Genomic DNA, 17888 nt, shown 5'->3' on the forward strand with positions numbered 1-17888 from the left:
ACATTTCCCCATCACACTGCAAAACATCTCCAAGGGGCAGATTGCTATTCTGTATCCTGACTATTCCAAATCTTCTTCCTCTTACATTGCTGATGCTTTTTAAATCTCAAAACAAAGCAAGAAAGAGCAGGCACTTACTTTGAAGTGAGAAGGTTGTAATATTCCACAAACAACCCGTGTCATCCCATCACCATTTCACAACACAGCTGTTTGTGTTCTTAGAGGCACTTTCAAACTCTGTTTAATGTCTACAAATCTCTGAGCAGAAAACACTCCAAATGCAAGATTTGCAGACAGAATTAATCACAATAAAAGGTGAATGTGGCAACTATGGCACTTGGTGATTCTGCCTTTCTGAAATATTTTTTCCTGCCTCTACTTGCATCATGAAGTTTGCTGTAATAGGATATGAGGTTCCAGGGAGAAATAGACTTCTTCTTCCCTCTAGTTCTTTATATAACTTTATTAGTTGCCAACAGGCTCCCTCCAAGATATTTTATTGCCATCTTCCTATAGCTGAAGTATGTGCCCAGGAGAAATGAAGCTATTGTCACTTGGTCCAGATATTTTTGTAAACCAGATATGTTTTGTAAAAAGTACAATTACTTTTCTGCTTACCTCTTTTTAATGGTAGAAAAAAGATATTTTTAATTCTCCCATCTTCCAAAGGAAAACTGATCAGAAAAGATTAGAAATGTCCTCAAAGCAAGGATTTTCAACCATCCTTATTTTTTAAGGTGTGTTTTTAGAGAGACAGATTTTTCAGACAGGATTACACATGAATAATTATGCAAACATTGTAGACAAATAACATATAAAATGACATCACTAAAACTGGCAAACCAAGACAGAGCTCATCAATCATGTTCAGGGTTTACAAAACATTTCACTTCTATTTCCTGATCTCTCACTTTTGCCAGAATGTACAGCCAGACCTAATAATCTTAAAAGCTTTATAATCACATGTTGATGATTTTTTGCTGATTAATTGCATCTCTAATAGTCTCTCTAATGTATTTACACCCAACTTTAATACTTTATCCTAGGACCGTCTGTATTTTGTTATGGAATATGTGAATGGGGGTGATCTCATGTATCACATTCAGCAAGTAGGAAAATTTAAGGAGCCACAAGCAGTGTGAGTGTTCCTGTTTCTATATTTAAATCATCTCATCATCTTCATTTTGCACTGTAAGAGGATCAGGGCTTTTAATTCTTCCCAGGTTCAGTATGGATTTTGAGCTGACCTGTTTTGAAGAACCTGGTGGTTTTTAAAGGCCCAAAAGCTGAAGTTTCTGTTAAAAAGGATTGCACACAGAGGCCAAAGGTAGCTGGGCCTTTTTCTTCACAAATGCAGCACAAGCAAAGGCCTGCAATGCCTGCTTTAAGAGTGACAAGAATTTAAACAAGGCAGGAAATTAAAGATGTTACTTGGTATTCTGGTGTTGTTTTTAAAAGCAAATACATTAAAAAAGTGAGCAGAACATTGCAGACTGAATTAATGTTATAGGGAAAAGCAATACAAACTGTGGCAGTGTTAGAGTTTAAATTAAAGTTTATGCAAGATAAATCCAATTTATGGTTTGTAAGGCTTTCTGTGGTCCTGCTTTTTTGCTTGTGTGGAGTTAATGAATGATTAGGAGTTGTTTATATACATGATCCCTTTTAGGTAACTCCACATCTGGTCCATCAATGGTCCAGAATATTCAAATGTGAATAGATCCATCAGCCTCATTTGTGTCATGCTTATAACATCTCATTTATTGGTGTTTCATAAATCACTGACCAATGGAACTTGAAAATCAAGTGTGACCAACTCTTCAGCTAAAATAATTTCTCATTTCAATTATCAGGGTTTCTTTAAATGAGAGGCCTTCTAAATATAAGCATTTGAGATACAGAGCAGGATCCCAACAATTCTGCTCTGAATCCCAACAACTTGCTGAGCAAAATTTAGGAGAAGTCAGGTCACCCACGACTCCCCATTTGTGCAAACTCTGGGGTTTCACCCCAGCTTGATGCCTGTGGAGCATCTTCCAGCCCCTGCATTCACAGAGAATGCTCATCAGGTGTTTCAGACCTAAGGTTCCCTCCCCCTTTCTTCCCCTTCCCTCTTCATGCTACCATAAAAATGAATCTAATCTTTAAGTAATCCTTCTGCATGGAATTTGCACAGTTTCACAGCACCTGGCTTCAAGCATCCATCAATATTACAGAGCCCTTAATGACATTCAGCAATAGGGGTTTATATGGTAATCATTTTAATTAGCTTTCTATAATTAATCCATTAACAGCCTATATAAAGGAATACTATTTCTTGCCCTATGAATTGCAATGCAAATTGAGCTTCATCCTTGATGGGTGATTTGAGATCATGACCTTTGAGAGTCAGAGCAGAGCAGTAAAATGCTGTGCTCCAGCTGCACCATTTTTGGGGGAGGAATCTAGGAGACATTTTCATTATTTTTTTATAATTCTGCATTACTTTATCATCAAATAACCAAAAAGTGTCTGTTGAAGTTGAAGTCAGCTGTCTTTTAATGCCATTTGCCTGTAATATCAATTTTCATCCTTTAATTATGTCCACCCTGTATATTATACACTCCATATGCTATTATACTATAATTCTTTGTCATGATGGAGTTCCAGATTATTTTGAATATGAAGGAACTCTTGAGGCAACAAGAAATCAGCTGGGATTTTCTCACACAGGTTCTATGCAGCTGAGATCTCCATTGGGTTATTCTTCCTCCACAACAGAGGCATCATTTATAGGTGAGTAGAACCTAAGAATTTCTGAACCATTTTTTAAACCCCCAAAGGATCAGTTCCTTTAACATTTCAGTGCACTTTTACAGCTAAGCCACTGCTTTACCTGAGTGTTTCTTGTGCCCAACACAACTTGACAAGGTCAGAGATGAGCTTGTTCATTGCTGGGTGATGTTCAGTGTCTGGCTGAGTGTGCTGCTGGTCACCAAGATCCATCTCATCATTAATTGCCCAGTTTCAGGGCTTATGGTTGCTTTTGGGTATCTGGTGTCCAGCCCTGTCCCCTCTGCCCCCCAAAGAGCTGCCCATCATCCTCACCCAGACTCAGAAGCAGCTAAGTTGGCCCTAAGTTGATCCTAAACATTAACATTCCATTACTGTGATTCTCCACAGAGATCTGAAATTAGATAATGTGATGTTGGATTCAGAAGGCCACATAAAAATTGCTGATTTTGGGATGTGCAAAGAACATATGTTAGATGGAGTAACAACCAGGACCTTCTGTGGCACTCCAGACTACATTGCACCAGAGGTAAATATTTATCATTTCAAGAACCTTCCAGTCTCTGAAATGAAAATTTTCCCTACACACATCTCACCTCACCAAGGTTTGGTTGCTGTAACTCTGGATGCTCTGTGGATGGTACCATTTCTACTTGAATAACTTTGCCAATTATTCCAATATTATCAGTAATAACCAAGTTCACTGTTTTTTGTAAACCCCACAATTATTTTTCTGCTTACCTCTTTTTAATAATAGAAAAAAGATATTTTTAATTCTTCCCATCTTCCAAAGGAGCAAAAAAGTATCAGTGGATTGACACCTAATTTTTTGTGAGATCAGTTCTTCAGGTTTTGTTCATACTTGCAGGAGCCTCAAAAAGCTGGATCACCACCTTGTGATTTTAAATAATTTTATAGCCTGGAAATGCTATTATCTAAACCTTGTGCTTCACCTTGTGAAGTCAGAGAGAGTTCAGGGCTGGTGTTGATGTGACTGATGAGGTCAGCAAAAATTTTATTGTGTGTGCAGCTTCTTTAATGTATTTTTCCAGAAGTTCACACAGCTGACAAAATACAAGCATTTAAAGGACTGTTTGGCATTGCCAGGAAATCACAAATCACTCACTGATTTTTGGGAAAGGACTCAGGAGGTCTTGAGTTAAAGTTATTTTGCAAATAACTTTGAGTTAAAGTATTTGCAAAGTTATTTGAGGCTTTTCCAGGCCATGTCAACTGGGTCACTGGTGTCAGGAATTACTGCTTGATCTCAGGAAAGCTCCAGTCACTGGGAGCCTGAACAAAGCTGGAACATCAGGGCTTGAATGGAGTTGATGTAATAAATTCATAATTTGCACTGAATTTTCTGTGACTTGGCAATACTTGTGCTGCATTCAAGACACTGAAAATCATATTTAAACAGGAATCTAAATTGCAGTGAGACCTAAATGAAAATTTGGTCGTGAGAAACCCAGTTCTGCTTTAAAGCACTGGGCTAAATAAGAGTTAAGATTTTTTTTTCAGCCTGGATATGCTTTGTATTTCAATAGTTTAGGTATAAAACATGATAAACAAGCACTTGTGGTGATTTGGAAGTGATTCAAATATATGAATATTAAAATCTGGTATTTGTGCATACTGAGCTCTCAAGAGTCTTGATTTATTTGGCTGCAAATCCAATGCAAGAGGCTGAAGCCTCATCCAAGACACTTCTTGTTTCTCTGAGTGCTGGGCAGGAGGCAGTTCTGGCTGGAACATTTCTGGATGTAATTGAATGTTTGTTGGAGTATGGGAGATTTATACACGAACAAGTAAATTAATGTCTGAGGTGAATTTTGTCATCTCAGTGACATTGGAATGAAAAATAGTTTGGGCTTTTTTTTTCCACTTGCTATTTCATGCTCTTCAGAGTAAAATATTGTGTCTTACAGAACCTAGTTTGTTCTCAAATTAATGTTGCTTGCAACAGGAAATCAGAACAACCAGAGCAGTATTTCTTTTTCTCCTGTCACAACAGAATTGAAGCCAATATTACAAATTAAATAGTGTCCTTTCTGTGACAAGAGTTTTGTGCCAGTTCATACCAAAGAACATGTTGTCAGTGCCAAAATGCTCAATATGGGTCAGTGTTGGAATTATTTATTTTGCTTTATTTGGAAATTTCATATAGAGAAATCAACCTTTTACCCAAACACCCAGTAACGGGGGGGGGGGGAATCCTATTGTATTAGAAATTAATTTTTCTTTGTTTTTTTTTTTTTTAAGCTGTCTGATTTTCTTTTATTTCTTCAAGCATTCTTGTGACTGACAAATTGCTAACTAGGTCTGCAGTAGACTTCAAAGGAAGGTTCATGTTTTGCTCACAGGAGCATTTCACCATCTTTCCATGGGCTGAAATTGGTAAATTTATAAGAGATGATAATGAAGATGAATGTGCCCAGTACCATTCCCTGCTGGGTGGAAAGAAATGAGCTAAATCTGAAGCTGCTGAAGGGATCTGGAGCAGGGTGGCTCTCTGCACTCCAGCAGGCACATAGGGAATTAATTCTTTCCATCAGCATTTGGGACATCATGGAATAATGACCAGGGGTGGGGGATGAAGGAGCTCGTGCTATCCCCACCCAAACTGTCCCCAGACATGGGGAACATCTCAGACACAGGATCCTTCATAGCTGGGGGAGGGGGCAGCTCTTAAATTATAGGCACAAAACCACCCTGGCTGCTCTCTGGCTCTGCTCTGCATCTGTGGTGAGGCAGGAGTCATATTAATACCTCCCTCTTTGGGGTAAAAGACCCCAAAATTTGCACATGCAGCCAGGATTCTCCTGGCAGCAGCTGCCAGGCAGCCAGGAGGAGTTTGGGATGGGGAGGAAACTATTGAAAATACAAAGTTTAGAACTTGCTGACTTGGTACCAATTCATGTTTGACTGAATACTGAAAACTCCTCTGCTCCCTCCCACGTGTGACTCCTTCCTTGAAGTGAGCCTGCCTTCCTTCCTTCCTTCCTTCCTTCCTTCCTTCCTTCCTTCCTTCCTTCCTTCCTTCCTTCCTTCCTTCCTTCCTTCCTTCCTTCCTTCCTTCCTTCCTTCCTTCCTTCCTTCCTTCCTTCCTTCCTTCCTTCCTTCCTTCCTTCCTTCCTTCCTTCCTTCCTTCCTTCCTTCCTTCCTTCCTTCCTTCCTTCCTTCCTTCCTTCCTTCCTTCCTTCCTTCCTTCCTTCCTTCCTTCCTTCCTTCCTTCCTTCCTTCCTTCCTTCCTTCCTTCCTTCCTTCCTTCCTTCCTTCCTTCCTTCCTTCCTTCCTTCCTTCCTTCCTTCCTTCCTTCCTTCCTTCCTTCCTTCCTTCCTTCCTTCCTTCCTTCCTTCCTTCCTTCCTTCCTTCCTTCCTTCCTTCCTTCCTTCCTTCCTTCCTTCCTTCCTTCCTTCCTTCCTTCCTTCCTTCCTTCCTTCCTTCCTTCCTTCCTTCCTTCCTTCCTTCCTTCCTTCCTTCCTTCCTTCCTTCCTTCCTTCCTTCCTTCCTTCCTTCCTTCCTTCCTTCCTTCCTTCCTTCCTTCCTTCCTTCCTTCCTTCCTTCCTTCCTTCCTTCCTTCCTTCCTTCCTTCCTTCCTTCCTTCCTTCCTTCCTTCCTTCCTTCCTTCCTTCCTTCCTTCCTTCCTTCCTTCCTTCCTTCCTCTCATTTCCATTTCCAGTTAATGCTGTGAATTATCCCCACATCACAAGCTCCCATCTCCTGTTGGAGAGGGGTTGAGGATTATATGATTTATCCTTTCCTCTGTGGAAAGGCCAGAATTTTTTCTGGATAAAATCTCAGAAGTGCTTCATCTTTTAAGCAGTAACAGTGATTCCTCCACTCCTCTGGGAACTTACTGGTGGCAGACATTAAAGTGAGAGTAACCCAGTATGCCAACCACTATTATATTCAATTAATACCCCAAATATATATTTTAAAACCATACTACTCCTAAAAGACAAGTAATAAAATTGCCTTTATGTGGGACCTTCCAGCTGAGAACCTCTGGTTGTGTAACATAGATTTCAGAGTGCAATTGATTTTGAAATGTTTTGCTTAAAAACATTGCAACAATTTTTAATTCTTGTGCTGCTCTTATCCCAGAAAAAAATATATATTCATATAAAGACTGTGATTCTGTTTAGTGGCCAGGCAGTCCTGCTTTACTGAACTGCTGACCCTGAGAAACTCCAAAACTTGCTGCTTCAACTTCTCTGTCAGACAACAAAAAAAAAAAATTGAATATGAGATGTGTGGTTTTCTTGGCAACTTGTTTCCTAGGGAATAAAAATCCATGCAAAATCCACTTGTCCAGGAGCAGTGGGGTTGGGGCCTCTGATGCTGCCTTCGTGCTGAGAGTGGCTTGGACTTTCTGCATCCCTTCCCCATTCCCAGCTCCCTTCACATTGATTTAGAAGGAAATCTGAGTGAACATCTGCACCTCCACACTCCTCTCTGGCATGCCCAAATGCATCTCTTCAATAAATTAATGCTGATCACTGAAAAAGCCTCAATTAAAGAAAATGAGGCAGGAGGGGACCTGCCTGCTGCTGCCTCCTGCAGCCTTCCCATGTGTCACAGCTCAGTTTGTGCTGCTCTGTGAGTCAGATGTGAACCCAGAGGATGCAAAATATTTGACATTTCCATGAGGCTGAGCAGCAGAACCTCCTTTCTTTTTGGTGTGGCTGGTGTCTAGCTGAAAACTGGGAGTATCTTGATGGTGCAGCTTGGGGAAATGTAACTGAGCTTTTCAGGCTTTTGCTCTTTTCTCAGAGTTGTATTCCTTTTATAGAAGAGCAAAACACAAATATTGAAAAGAAAATAAAGGCTTAATTCTTGTTAAATCTGCAAATTGTTACTCTCGTGATTCAAGTTTTCACACAAATGGGTGAGTAACATTTTTGCCCTGTCTCCTACATTGTTCTGTTGCACCTTTGCCTTCAGACCCCCATCCTAAGAGCCACATTTCCCAAGATATTTGAGTGCAAAAAGACACAGGCAGGTTGAGATTGCCATTTGCAGAACAATCCAACTCCCACTGCATCCAAAGTTTAGCTGAAACAGGCTTGGCTTGCTGGGTTTTTCCAGGGAAATTTGTTCCTTCTCTGTGTGTTGCTATTTATCTAACAGCTCACAGGGGTTTTTTCTTTGTTGTTTTTTGTGTGTGTGTGTGATTATACAGATTATTGCTTACCAGCCCTATGGAAAATCTGTGGATTGGTGGGCATATGGAGTGCTGCTCTATGAGATGTTGGCTGGCCAGGTAAGAGTCACCCTCCTGTGGACCTCCTGCCCCTCCAAGCCCTGTTTGGAGGCTCCCAAGAGGACCAGACCCTTAGGGAACACTCCTGAGGCTTTTCAGACTGCTGTTAGCTCCTTGTCCTCTTGAATGACTCCACTGAGAAGGTTTTAAACTCTTTGTATTGCACCCACACATTCAAGCACAGCCTTTGAATCCATCCCCTTTGTGCTGGAAGAGTGTTATAAATAACCTGAATGGGAGACACTTGGGCAGGAAAATGGATGTCAAATGGAAGAAATGTAATTTGGTAGCTTGAAACCCCAGGGAAACATAATAAGGGTGTGTGTATGCTCTGCTTTGCCATTAAGTCAGGAGAATGCAGGGTTTGGGTTGTATGTCCTAGGGGTAAAGTTTGAGTTTCACCACTTGAAATCTGCTCAGTTGCAGCCCCCTTGCTCTGTACACTTAATGAAACCCTGCTCTCTGACTCACTCCTGTAGAAAAGCAACATTGAACTGCACTTAATGGCCTGTAACCACCAACTTAAAGGAATTCTATTTCTCTTCAGTTGGAAAAGATTTCCATAATTTGCTTTCAGTGAGTGTTAGCTAAAGGCTTGCATTTCCTAAGGATTAAACCCTACATTTTTAACAAATGCCTTTAATATTTTTCTCGACTAAATTCCAGAGAACATTTTTTCAGGTTTTTAAAGTGTAGCAGCTGCAGATATTAACGTGTACAGTCTGCATATTAGGCACCAAAATGCTTGTGAGAAAATTCAATTTACCATTAGCTGAGTCTCACACAGTGCCCAGATCCTGGGGACTCACCCTTGGGCATTTTCCTCATCCCCTCTGTTTAAAAATAAAATGAATCCCTGTGACAGCTTTTCCATCACAGAGTGTACAGCCATATCTTATAAAACAAGCTGCAGTTTAACTGGAATTAAGTGAGGAATGGAACCTTAGCACAAGATAACTGAAAGTTACAGTCTCCAGACTTTGCCCTGTGAAGTATTTTGGCTGTCCCTGATGCCCAGCAGCTTTAAAAACTGATCAAAGATAACCAAGAAGATAATCTTGCATGCATTTCATTAACCTGGCTGCAATGCTGGAATAGAAATTAAATTTTCTCCTCAATTTCTACCTGAGGATGCTAAACACTAAACTCCTGGGTCTGCAGATGCCTGGAGTTTGGGATGTTCCTGGGCAAGGATCACTGCTGGGTTCTGATCTTTTTGAGCATTAGTGGTTGACTGGCAAGTTCCTGGGCTGGATGCAACTTTGTTCTGACAACCCATTTTCATAAAAGTGAAGAATGAAAATAATAAAAAAACCAAAATCAATGAGTTACTTACCTGTGATTAATTTTTCCACAGCCTCCTTTTGATGGAGAAGACGAAGATGAACTTTTCCAGTCCATAATGGAGCATAATGTTTCCTATCCAAAATCACTGTCCAAAGAAGCTGTCTCCATCTGCAAGGGGGTGAGATAGATGTTTCTTTATCATTAAGTTCTTTTTTGGCAGTCCCTGTGAATAACTAAATTTCCCTGGCACTGATATGGCCCTGTGGTATTTTTCAAGTGCAGCTTCTTTCAGGCTGTGCTAAGCTGTGTTGTCACAAAGTGCTCATCCCTTGGTGTCACTGGGAAGCACTCAGCTCATCCCCCCTGTGCTGCCTTGTTTTGTGGTAAGAACAAAGGTCAGAACCAGAAGCTGCCAAATCCAAAGCAGAATTTATCAACAGGATGATGGTGGGAAAGTTCCTCACCCTGGGCAGCACAACCCTCATTTTGCAGGGTGAGATTCCTCAGCTTTGACAAATACCAGAGTTCCTAAGAATCATTTTTAAATGTAGGTAAAGATGAGCTTATGTGAAAATCTTTTGTATCAACGTGAGGAACTGTGGGGAAATCTTTACCCAGTGGTGATCAGAGTGACCTAAAACATAACTTAGATTCTAAGGTTTGGTTTGGTTTTGAGAGAAGGAATAGATTTCACTTCAGGGGATTAACTCAGGTAAAGAGAATTCATGTGACTTTCCTTTGCCTCTGTGTGATTCCCTGGAGTCCTGTCAGCCTTTTCCAAATCACCATCTATCTCTAAAGCACTATTCAAGGTCTGACTTGATAAAATATCACTGCACTTTGTTAATTTGGAATTTGCTTTCTTCCTCTCCTTTTTGGAGCCATCTACAAGGTATTGTACCTGAGCTGTATGTTAATCCCTTCAGGAAAACCATCAAGTTTTTTTTTTTATTTAAACAAAAGCTGTTTAGAACAATGAGGTAAAAGGAAAAAACTGTCTAATTTTTGGAACCTTGATGTAATTCCCAAGGTCCCAGTTCTGCTGCTCACTGGGGTTGTGCTGGGTGCTTGCACAGAGCAGGCTCAGGAAGCCCCTCTCACCCTGACATTTCATCCTCTGTGTTAAACCAGCAAATTAATCCTGAATCCAGGGAGCTTTACACAGCAGCAAAGTCAAGATGAGAAAGCTGCTGAGCCTTGTAGGCAGCAGAGCTCAGCAGTCCTGGGGCTGCTCAGCACTGCAGGAGATGGAGGCTCCTGGATGTGGATGTGGAATTGTCTGCCTGGCCCCTGTTCCACTGGCACAGGATTTGGTGGTTTGTTGCTTAATGCACCAGCTTCAGAAAAAAAACTCAGAAAGAATTAGAGAAAATCAGAAAGAATTACAGAAAGAACTATTGAAAAAGTTTTCTTGTATTTTCTGGCGTTTCTGTATTATTATATAAATATCTGTATATATGCACATTTTTACATTTTCTTACATATTCTTTTATCACCTCCTGTTAAAACAGGGGCAGTAGGAAAGGTCACAAAAATGGGAAAAGCACTGATAAGCTTCAAGCAAGGTGTGATTCCATGCCCAGAGCACAACCAACTTCCCAAAGTCTGCTTGGAGTCCCTTTGATTTGAGCTCCCAAATTGGAATCTGATCCACTTAACATTTGGAGGAAGACTAAAGCACTACAGCTGAGGTTTTTTAAAGATGTGTTAGGGTATCACTCCCAGCAGGATGTTAATCATATATAATTTGTAAAAGAGCTTTAAAAAATCCCCAAAATACTGGAACTGGGAGTTGGAAGCTGCACTGCTCAGTTCCTAGGATACTTACCAAGTGAGAAGATTTTGAGGAGCTTGTTAATTAGGGAGCCTATGGCTGTTTCCAAGCATGCAATGCTGGTGGTTTCAGTGGGTTTTTTTTTTCCCAAATCTGTTTAGACTGTGCAGCTGGGTATGGTATTGACCAAGATGTCATTAAGGATGCAAAGGAGAAAAAGCAGATTAGATATTGTCAGCTGGGTGCCAAGAAACTGTAGGCTCTGTAATGAGATGTCTTGAACATGCCCAGAAAAAATGAACACAGGAGGGGGGGTGTACTTCATACAGCTTTAGTATAGTGGAATTTATTAAGTTTAATTGATTGTTGAGGTAGGGCAGAAGCTGTTCTGGAGATTGGTGAGTCTGAACTGAAAGACCAAAGGTGAAATTCCAGAGTGGGTTTTAACAAAGAGGATGACACAGCTCCCAGGGCACCCTCACCTCCAGCCCAACCTCTACCCAAAGGGCAAAGTTGCAACCCTTGATTTTCCTGCTGGCTCCAGTGACCAAACAAGAAAACTGATCTTCAAAAAAAAAAAGAAATTTTGCTTTTCAAAGAATTTCTTTTAGGAACTTGCATTTTCAGCAGAGGAGTGAGAGCATCACAATCTGGGGCAAATCTGTCCCCCTTTCATTCCAACATTAAATTTAACCATCCTCTGTCCTCTTCCTAACAGCTAATGACAAAACATCCTGCCAAACGCCTTGGCTGTGGTCTGGAAGGTGAAAGAGACATCAGGGAACATGCTTTCTTCAGGAGAATTGACTGGGAAAAACTGGAAAACAGAGAGATTCAGCCACCTTTCAAACCTAAAGTGGTGAGTGAGGTGCCAAGAACTTCCCCTGCTCCATGAGTGTGCAGTTGTGCTTTCCCTTGGAGTGAGATTAATGCTGGCTTGATGGGGCTGCAAATCTGGGACACGTCTAAAATGCAGCAATTTGAAAATCTGGGACACTTCTAAAATTGAGCAATTTGATCATGGCAGATCAGTCTGTAATTCTGCTCATGTTTTGGCATAACCCAGTGTGCTCTGTTCCTTGCAAAAAAAAACCCCTCGGTGGTTGAGGTCCTGACTGGATGGTCACACACTGCCTGAGAAGTGGAAAACAGGGAAAATTGGCATATTCACATCTCTTGAGACCTCTGGGTAATAAGCAGGGCTCCCAGCTGTCATCTGAAGCCAATGATCAGAGGTATCTGAATTTCTGGGGTGACTTTTTTCCCCAGCAGGCAGGGCAGCACAGTGTCTGTGTTCCCCATCCTACAGTAACATCGACTGAATTTGCAAGAATAATCCCTGAATCATATTTAATTTCTGTTAGTAGTTTGCATCCATGTGTCTGTAGGAAAATTTCAGAAATCCAAGCAGGTAAAAGCTGTCTTTGCTGTTGAGACCTGTTTGCAGAAGAGAATTTGAAGAGCTGTGTTGGTATATACAGCATTTCCTGAGAATGGAGGGTGCAGGCAAGGACAAGGATTTGCAAGCAAGAACACAGGTTTTAAGGAACTGAAAGCTGGAAATTGCAGTGTCCCAGCACTGAAACTTTCTTCTCTTTTTGTATTTTTCACTGAGCTGCAGACACAGGACTGCTGCTCTGTACACCCATTTATTTACAGATACAAACACACCAGTGTGGAACACAAACTGATTTACAGGGAGGGCCCTACCTGGTAGCAGAGTATATTTCTCTCTTTTTCTTTACAAAAGGCTTTTTCACATCACCAGGAGGAATGTTGTATGCCCAGATGATTTTTTTTTTGCTAGGGGAAGTCCCCCTTTTCCTACAGGGTGGTTTTTGCATGCAGGGAAGGCTGTAAGAAGATGGTGCAGCCAACCTTACCCAGGTGGTGCCCAGAGACCTGCACCTGTTTAAACCATGTTTTATGGCAGATTTTCAGGTTTCTTGATTTCCATTTAAAGCTGATCACAAAGCAAAGCTGCCTTCACATCTGGAAGTTTTAGTAGCTCAGGAACTGAGTTAAAATTCACACCAGTGTGAAGGTGCTAAAAGCATCAAGTGTGGTCTGGTCCCATCATAGCAGGTTCCAGGGCAGATCTTGGCTCCTGTTTAGAGCAGCTGTGCTCTATCTCCACAGTTATCATGACCTGGTTTGTTCATACAGACTGTCAAAATGCTCCAAAATCTATTCACATGGAGCCTATCATTCCCAGATGAAAAGAAAATCCAAGCCTCATATTTACATGGTTTATGTATAACTCATTTATTGTCATTGATCGTTCTGTTTGTATGGATGCTAGAAAGAAAAAAAAAAACAAAACACCAAAGCCTTGGCCTGGTTGAAGATGTGGATGCATTTATAGGCTTTGTTTGGGGTGGATATTTTTTAAGAAAGCTTTTCTAGGTGCATCTACTCTGGACAGGCATCTTCCTGCACATGGTGCTCACTCCAACACAGAGCTGCAGATTTTGGGTCAGGAGTTGGTTGGTTTAAATAATGTGTTCTCTTCCAGACTGACTTTTCACAGGCTATAGGTGTAGGCTGATTATTTGGCAAGATTTTACCTGTATTTGTGAGTAAAGGAGTTCTAAGAGTCCCAGATTTTCAGTTCTGCACTAACACTCACAAGAGCAAAGCTGCTCTTTGATGTGAAGGCAAATAGGTAATTGAAGATGCTAATTAATTGGTAAATTACTATATTTGCACCCAAAAAAATACCCAGCCTACTGTAGATGGTGAAGGAAACAGAGACTAACACAAAATTTCACTTTTGCATCAGAAAGGTTTTAGGAAGAACGAAATAACTTGACAGATAAAGTATCTCTTGCCAATACATGAACATCAAAATATTTTCTTTCTCCTTTTTTATCCCAGTAATTCTGCATATTTAAGCCTCTTTACCTTGTCACCTCATGCTGATGGTTGGAAACTTTCCTGACTGATTTTCATCACAATTCATCTATTAAAACTTCTCTCTTTGCCTGGGAATTTTTTAATTAAAATATCTGAAAAGAAAAATTTCTCTTAACTACTCCTAAGGAACGAGGAGTAGTTGAGGAAACGAGCCTTACAATGTATCCTGAAAAATCTGCAAAAAAAAAAAAACAAACACTGGAACTTGCAATGTATTGCTGATTTTTTTTCAACCTTCTTTTCTGCTTTTCTTTTTTTTTTTTCTTGCAGTGTGGCAAAGGTGCTGAAAACTTTGATAAATTCTTCACACGAGGACAGCCAGTGTTGACACCTCCAGACCAGCTGGTCATAGCTAACATAGACCAAACAGATTTTGAAGGGTTCTCTTATGTCAACCCCCAGTTTGTACACCCCCTTGTAGAGAATGTAGCATGAGATGGCAGAGCAGGACCCAACCCCACGCTGGGGAAGGCTCCTTAACCCTACAATTTTTAGGCTTTTGCCTTGTTGATTCCATTTGGGCCTGGAAATTGTAGGGTTAGCAAGTGCAAGACAGGGGAAAGGCCACTGACTGAGGATTTTGGCTTTATGGCAGTGATGTTGTCTTAAGGGGAGAGAAATTCAGGTACGGTGCCCACTTACTCTTCTAGAAGTCACCACTGATTCCTCTGAACTTCCCTGGTTTTTGGTACGTTGGATATTTTTCTAACTTCCCACTCTCCTTTTGCTCCCTTTTTTTCCACTCTGCTGGGTTGGAAATGCTCTAAGTCGTGCTCTGAAATCAAAAAAAACCCACCTGGGATATTTGGGCCTTGGATGCTGGGAGGTGGGAACGTTGGGGACCGCTCCTCTTCCTGGTGGCATCAGGGACACGAGCAGCACCAGAGACTGAAACAGCAGCACCAGGGAGGAGAGAGGCATTGCCCCCAAAAATGGTTGAAAGTATTTGTTTGGAAAACGGGGCAGGAACAAGTCAGGAGTGGGTGGAAGAGGGGAGAAAATCAAATTAGACCCTGAGGCTTCATGAACTGATCCCAAAAGTTGAAACACACGGGAGCGGTGGCCGATCCCTGGGATCTTTGCTGAGTAGCATGTGATAAACTCAAGGGTGAAATTTTGTCTTTCATAATAATAATAATAATAATAGTAATAATTTTAATAATATTTTTGTGAATTTTAATCTCCATGAGATTATTCTGTGATCCAGGGTGCCATTGTTTGTTGAGTTAATTTAATTTACACCACGCCTCCAGTTTACTCTTAAACCAGTTCTGCTACCAATATTTTACTATGGAATTTGTTAACCTGGAATGTAAATCAAAAACTGTGTTCTCTTAAATCTTCTTTTCATGTGTTTATTTATAGTCTGCAGTATAGGGCAGTAAATTGAAGAAAGCATAATTACACTAAATTAACAAAAAATGCAGCCCCAAGTGACTTTTTGATTCCTCCAGAACAACTCATGAAAATCGAGTGAGATTTTGACTTAAAATAATTGGGTTTAATTCCAAAAACTTTGGGCTGTGGAAGCACCTCCAACTTGTTTTATTGGTAGAAAGAATTTTAATACATTTTCCATATGCTCCATGCAATGAATGTTGCATGTTTAGTAATAACTCTTAATAATAAGGGTTAATAATAAGCAGATCTATATTACTGACATAATCCTATCAAGCATAAGGAGTATTATAAAAATTTTATAAAACAAATTGTGCTTTACTTGTGAAAGTTCTTGTTCTGAATGACATCATTTAAAGTCAGCTAAATGTTTTATTGCTATTGTTTGGGTTTTTACTTTTGGTTTTGGATCTTGTTAACAGCTTAGGGTATAAAATCTCTTTTTTTAAAAGTAGATCAACTTTTAAACTCTAATTGCTACCTGCAGGTTTTATACAAGGTTCTCTTAGGCTTTTGTTTCATGTCTGCTTATTACTTACAGAAAAGGAAATAGACTTTATTTGCAATGATGAACCCTGTAATTAATGCAATCTTCTCCTCTCCTATCACTTAGAGACAAAATTTTGATATTTCCTCTTACGACTTACGAGATTCATTCAAATATCAGTGTAAAAAAAAAAAAAAAAAAAAAAAAAAGCATATTTTGATTTTGTTACAGGATGTAAAATAGTAGTCAGTGCATTTTCCTTTTTTTTTTTTTTTTTTTTTTTTTTGCCTTCTGCCCTGTTGCTGTTGGCAGCCAGGGGCACTTTGTGTCTGTCTGATGTGCATGAGGATGCCAGAAGCATGAAGTCTCTGTTGCTGCATGCAGACTGATTACAGTTTTTTCCAGCATGTAAACATATTTAAAAAAAAAGATATTTGCCATAAAACACTTAAAATTTATACTAGGATATGTAACTGGGGGGGGGATGGGAGGGAAATCTACTTTCAAATCGTCTCTTAGGACAAGAAAATGTGGAACCTGTGCCAAAGATTCTCTTAGGAAGATCCAGACCTGGAATTTGGTAGCCAAGGGGATGGGTTTGGCATTGAGCAACTCAGAAGAATTCAGCCTGAAAAAAAAAAAAAAAACAGAACTCAAATTTAAAAAAAAAAACATTTTAGGAGTAAAACTTCTCAACTATTCCGTGTCAAAGATGTTAATGGCCAGTTCTGGGAGTTCATTTTCTTGTTTGTATATTTCTCTGTTTTTTAAATTATGGTGTTCACCATAAAGCATGTGGCTTGTGCAGCATTCCTGGCTGTTGATGTGTTTGTGACTATTGGTAGCCTGCCTTAGATTAGGAGAATCCAGCATCATGGTGTAGAAAATAATAGATTCAAGAGAAGAGGTTACAGAGGGTCAGATTTTGAATAAAGAAGAGGCTCTCAAATCATGTCTTTTGAGAATGTGAAGTTAAAAAAAAAAAAGAAGAAAAAAAAAAAATTAAAAAAAAAAAGAGAGAGACTTTTGAAAAAGGAAAATGCAGGGGGAAAAAAAAAAAGTGGATGGGTTTGGGGGCTGAGAAAGTGGCAGAGGGGCAGGGTTAAACCCAGCCAGAAAGAGGCAGGAGACCTTCCCAAATCCTTCTGATTTTCCTGATGAAATACCAGTTGTAGAGGGAAATCCCATTGCAACATCTCACCTTGACTTCTGAAAAGGTCCTGGGAGCTTCTGGAGCTTGCAGCCAGGGTTGGATAAACCAGGGGTTGTGTATTTGTGTCCCTCCTCTCTTCCTTGTCCAAGGCTCTCCCATGTGAATGCTTGGAAAAGTCCTCTGGGGGACTCCAGGTGGACAGTTCCTCATCCAGACATTTAGAATGGGAAGAAAAAACTTAAATATCCAGCAAGCATGTTCATTTCTTTCTTCTTTTTTTTTTTTTTTTTTTTTTCCTTTTTTTTCACCTTTTTTTCCTCTTTATTTTCTTCCTTTTTTTTCACCTTTTTTTCCTCTTTATTTTCTTTTCTTCTTTATTTTCTTTTTTTCTGTTTATTTTCTTTTTTTTTCTTTCTCTTCTTTCTTTCTTTTTTCTTTTTCTAATCTAAGTGCTCTTTGTTTCTTTTACCACAGATGTTATTTCTGTAAGTGTTTTTCACAAGCTCTGCCTTTATAGAGAACACAGATCACCAGGGGGAGAGGCATTACCATTAAAACTGCTTTTCTTTTGCTTCTGTTCAATAAGAACCACGTGCAAGCCCTCCACATCTATCACAAAGGTTTCTAAAAGTAGACTTGAAAATAACTTGGTTTTGGGGATTGACTGGGACTAAACTGATTCCTAGGAAAATATTTGGGCATCTGGGTGGTTTTATCCACCTTCCAGGCACTTCAGCAGGGTTGTGGGTTTCCAGGACGGTCAGGGGAGAGAATATTCCCATACTAAAATAGTCCCCTTAAATCTGATTATTGGGACAAATGCAATTTAGCTTTC

General features: G+C 40.1%; 1 protein-coding gene across 3 annotated transcripts in view; it reads left to right on the plus strand.

Moving 5' to 3' along the window:
* Positions 1-16710, plus strand: part of PRKCA (protein kinase C alpha) — a 125401-nt gene extending 108691 nt beyond the window's left edge. For all 3 annotated transcript variants that reach the window (XM_071763870.1, XM_071763869.1, XM_071763871.1), the window contains 7 exons: positions 1047-1138; positions 2713-2775; positions 3163-3301; positions 7958-8038; positions 9396-9503; positions 11818-11958; positions 14286-16710. In XM_071763870.1, coding sequence (XP_071619971.1) covers positions 1047-1138; positions 2713-2775; positions 3163-3301; positions 7958-8038; positions 9396-9503; positions 11818-11958; positions 14286-14450 — 789 coding nt within the window. In that variant the 3' untranslated portion in view covers positions 14451-16710. The remainder of the gene's footprint in view (positions 1-1046; positions 1139-2712; positions 2776-3162; positions 3302-7957; positions 8039-9395; positions 9504-11817; positions 11959-14285) is intronic.
* Positions 16711-17888: the final 1178 nt, after the last annotated feature.

The sequence above is a fragment of the Heliangelus exortis genome, chromosome 20, assembly GCF_036169615.1.
Source record: "Heliangelus exortis chromosome 20, bHelExo1.hap1, whole genome shotgun sequence".
Taxonomy (NCBI): Eukaryota; Metazoa; Chordata; class Aves; order Apodiformes; family Trochilidae; genus Heliangelus; species Heliangelus exortis.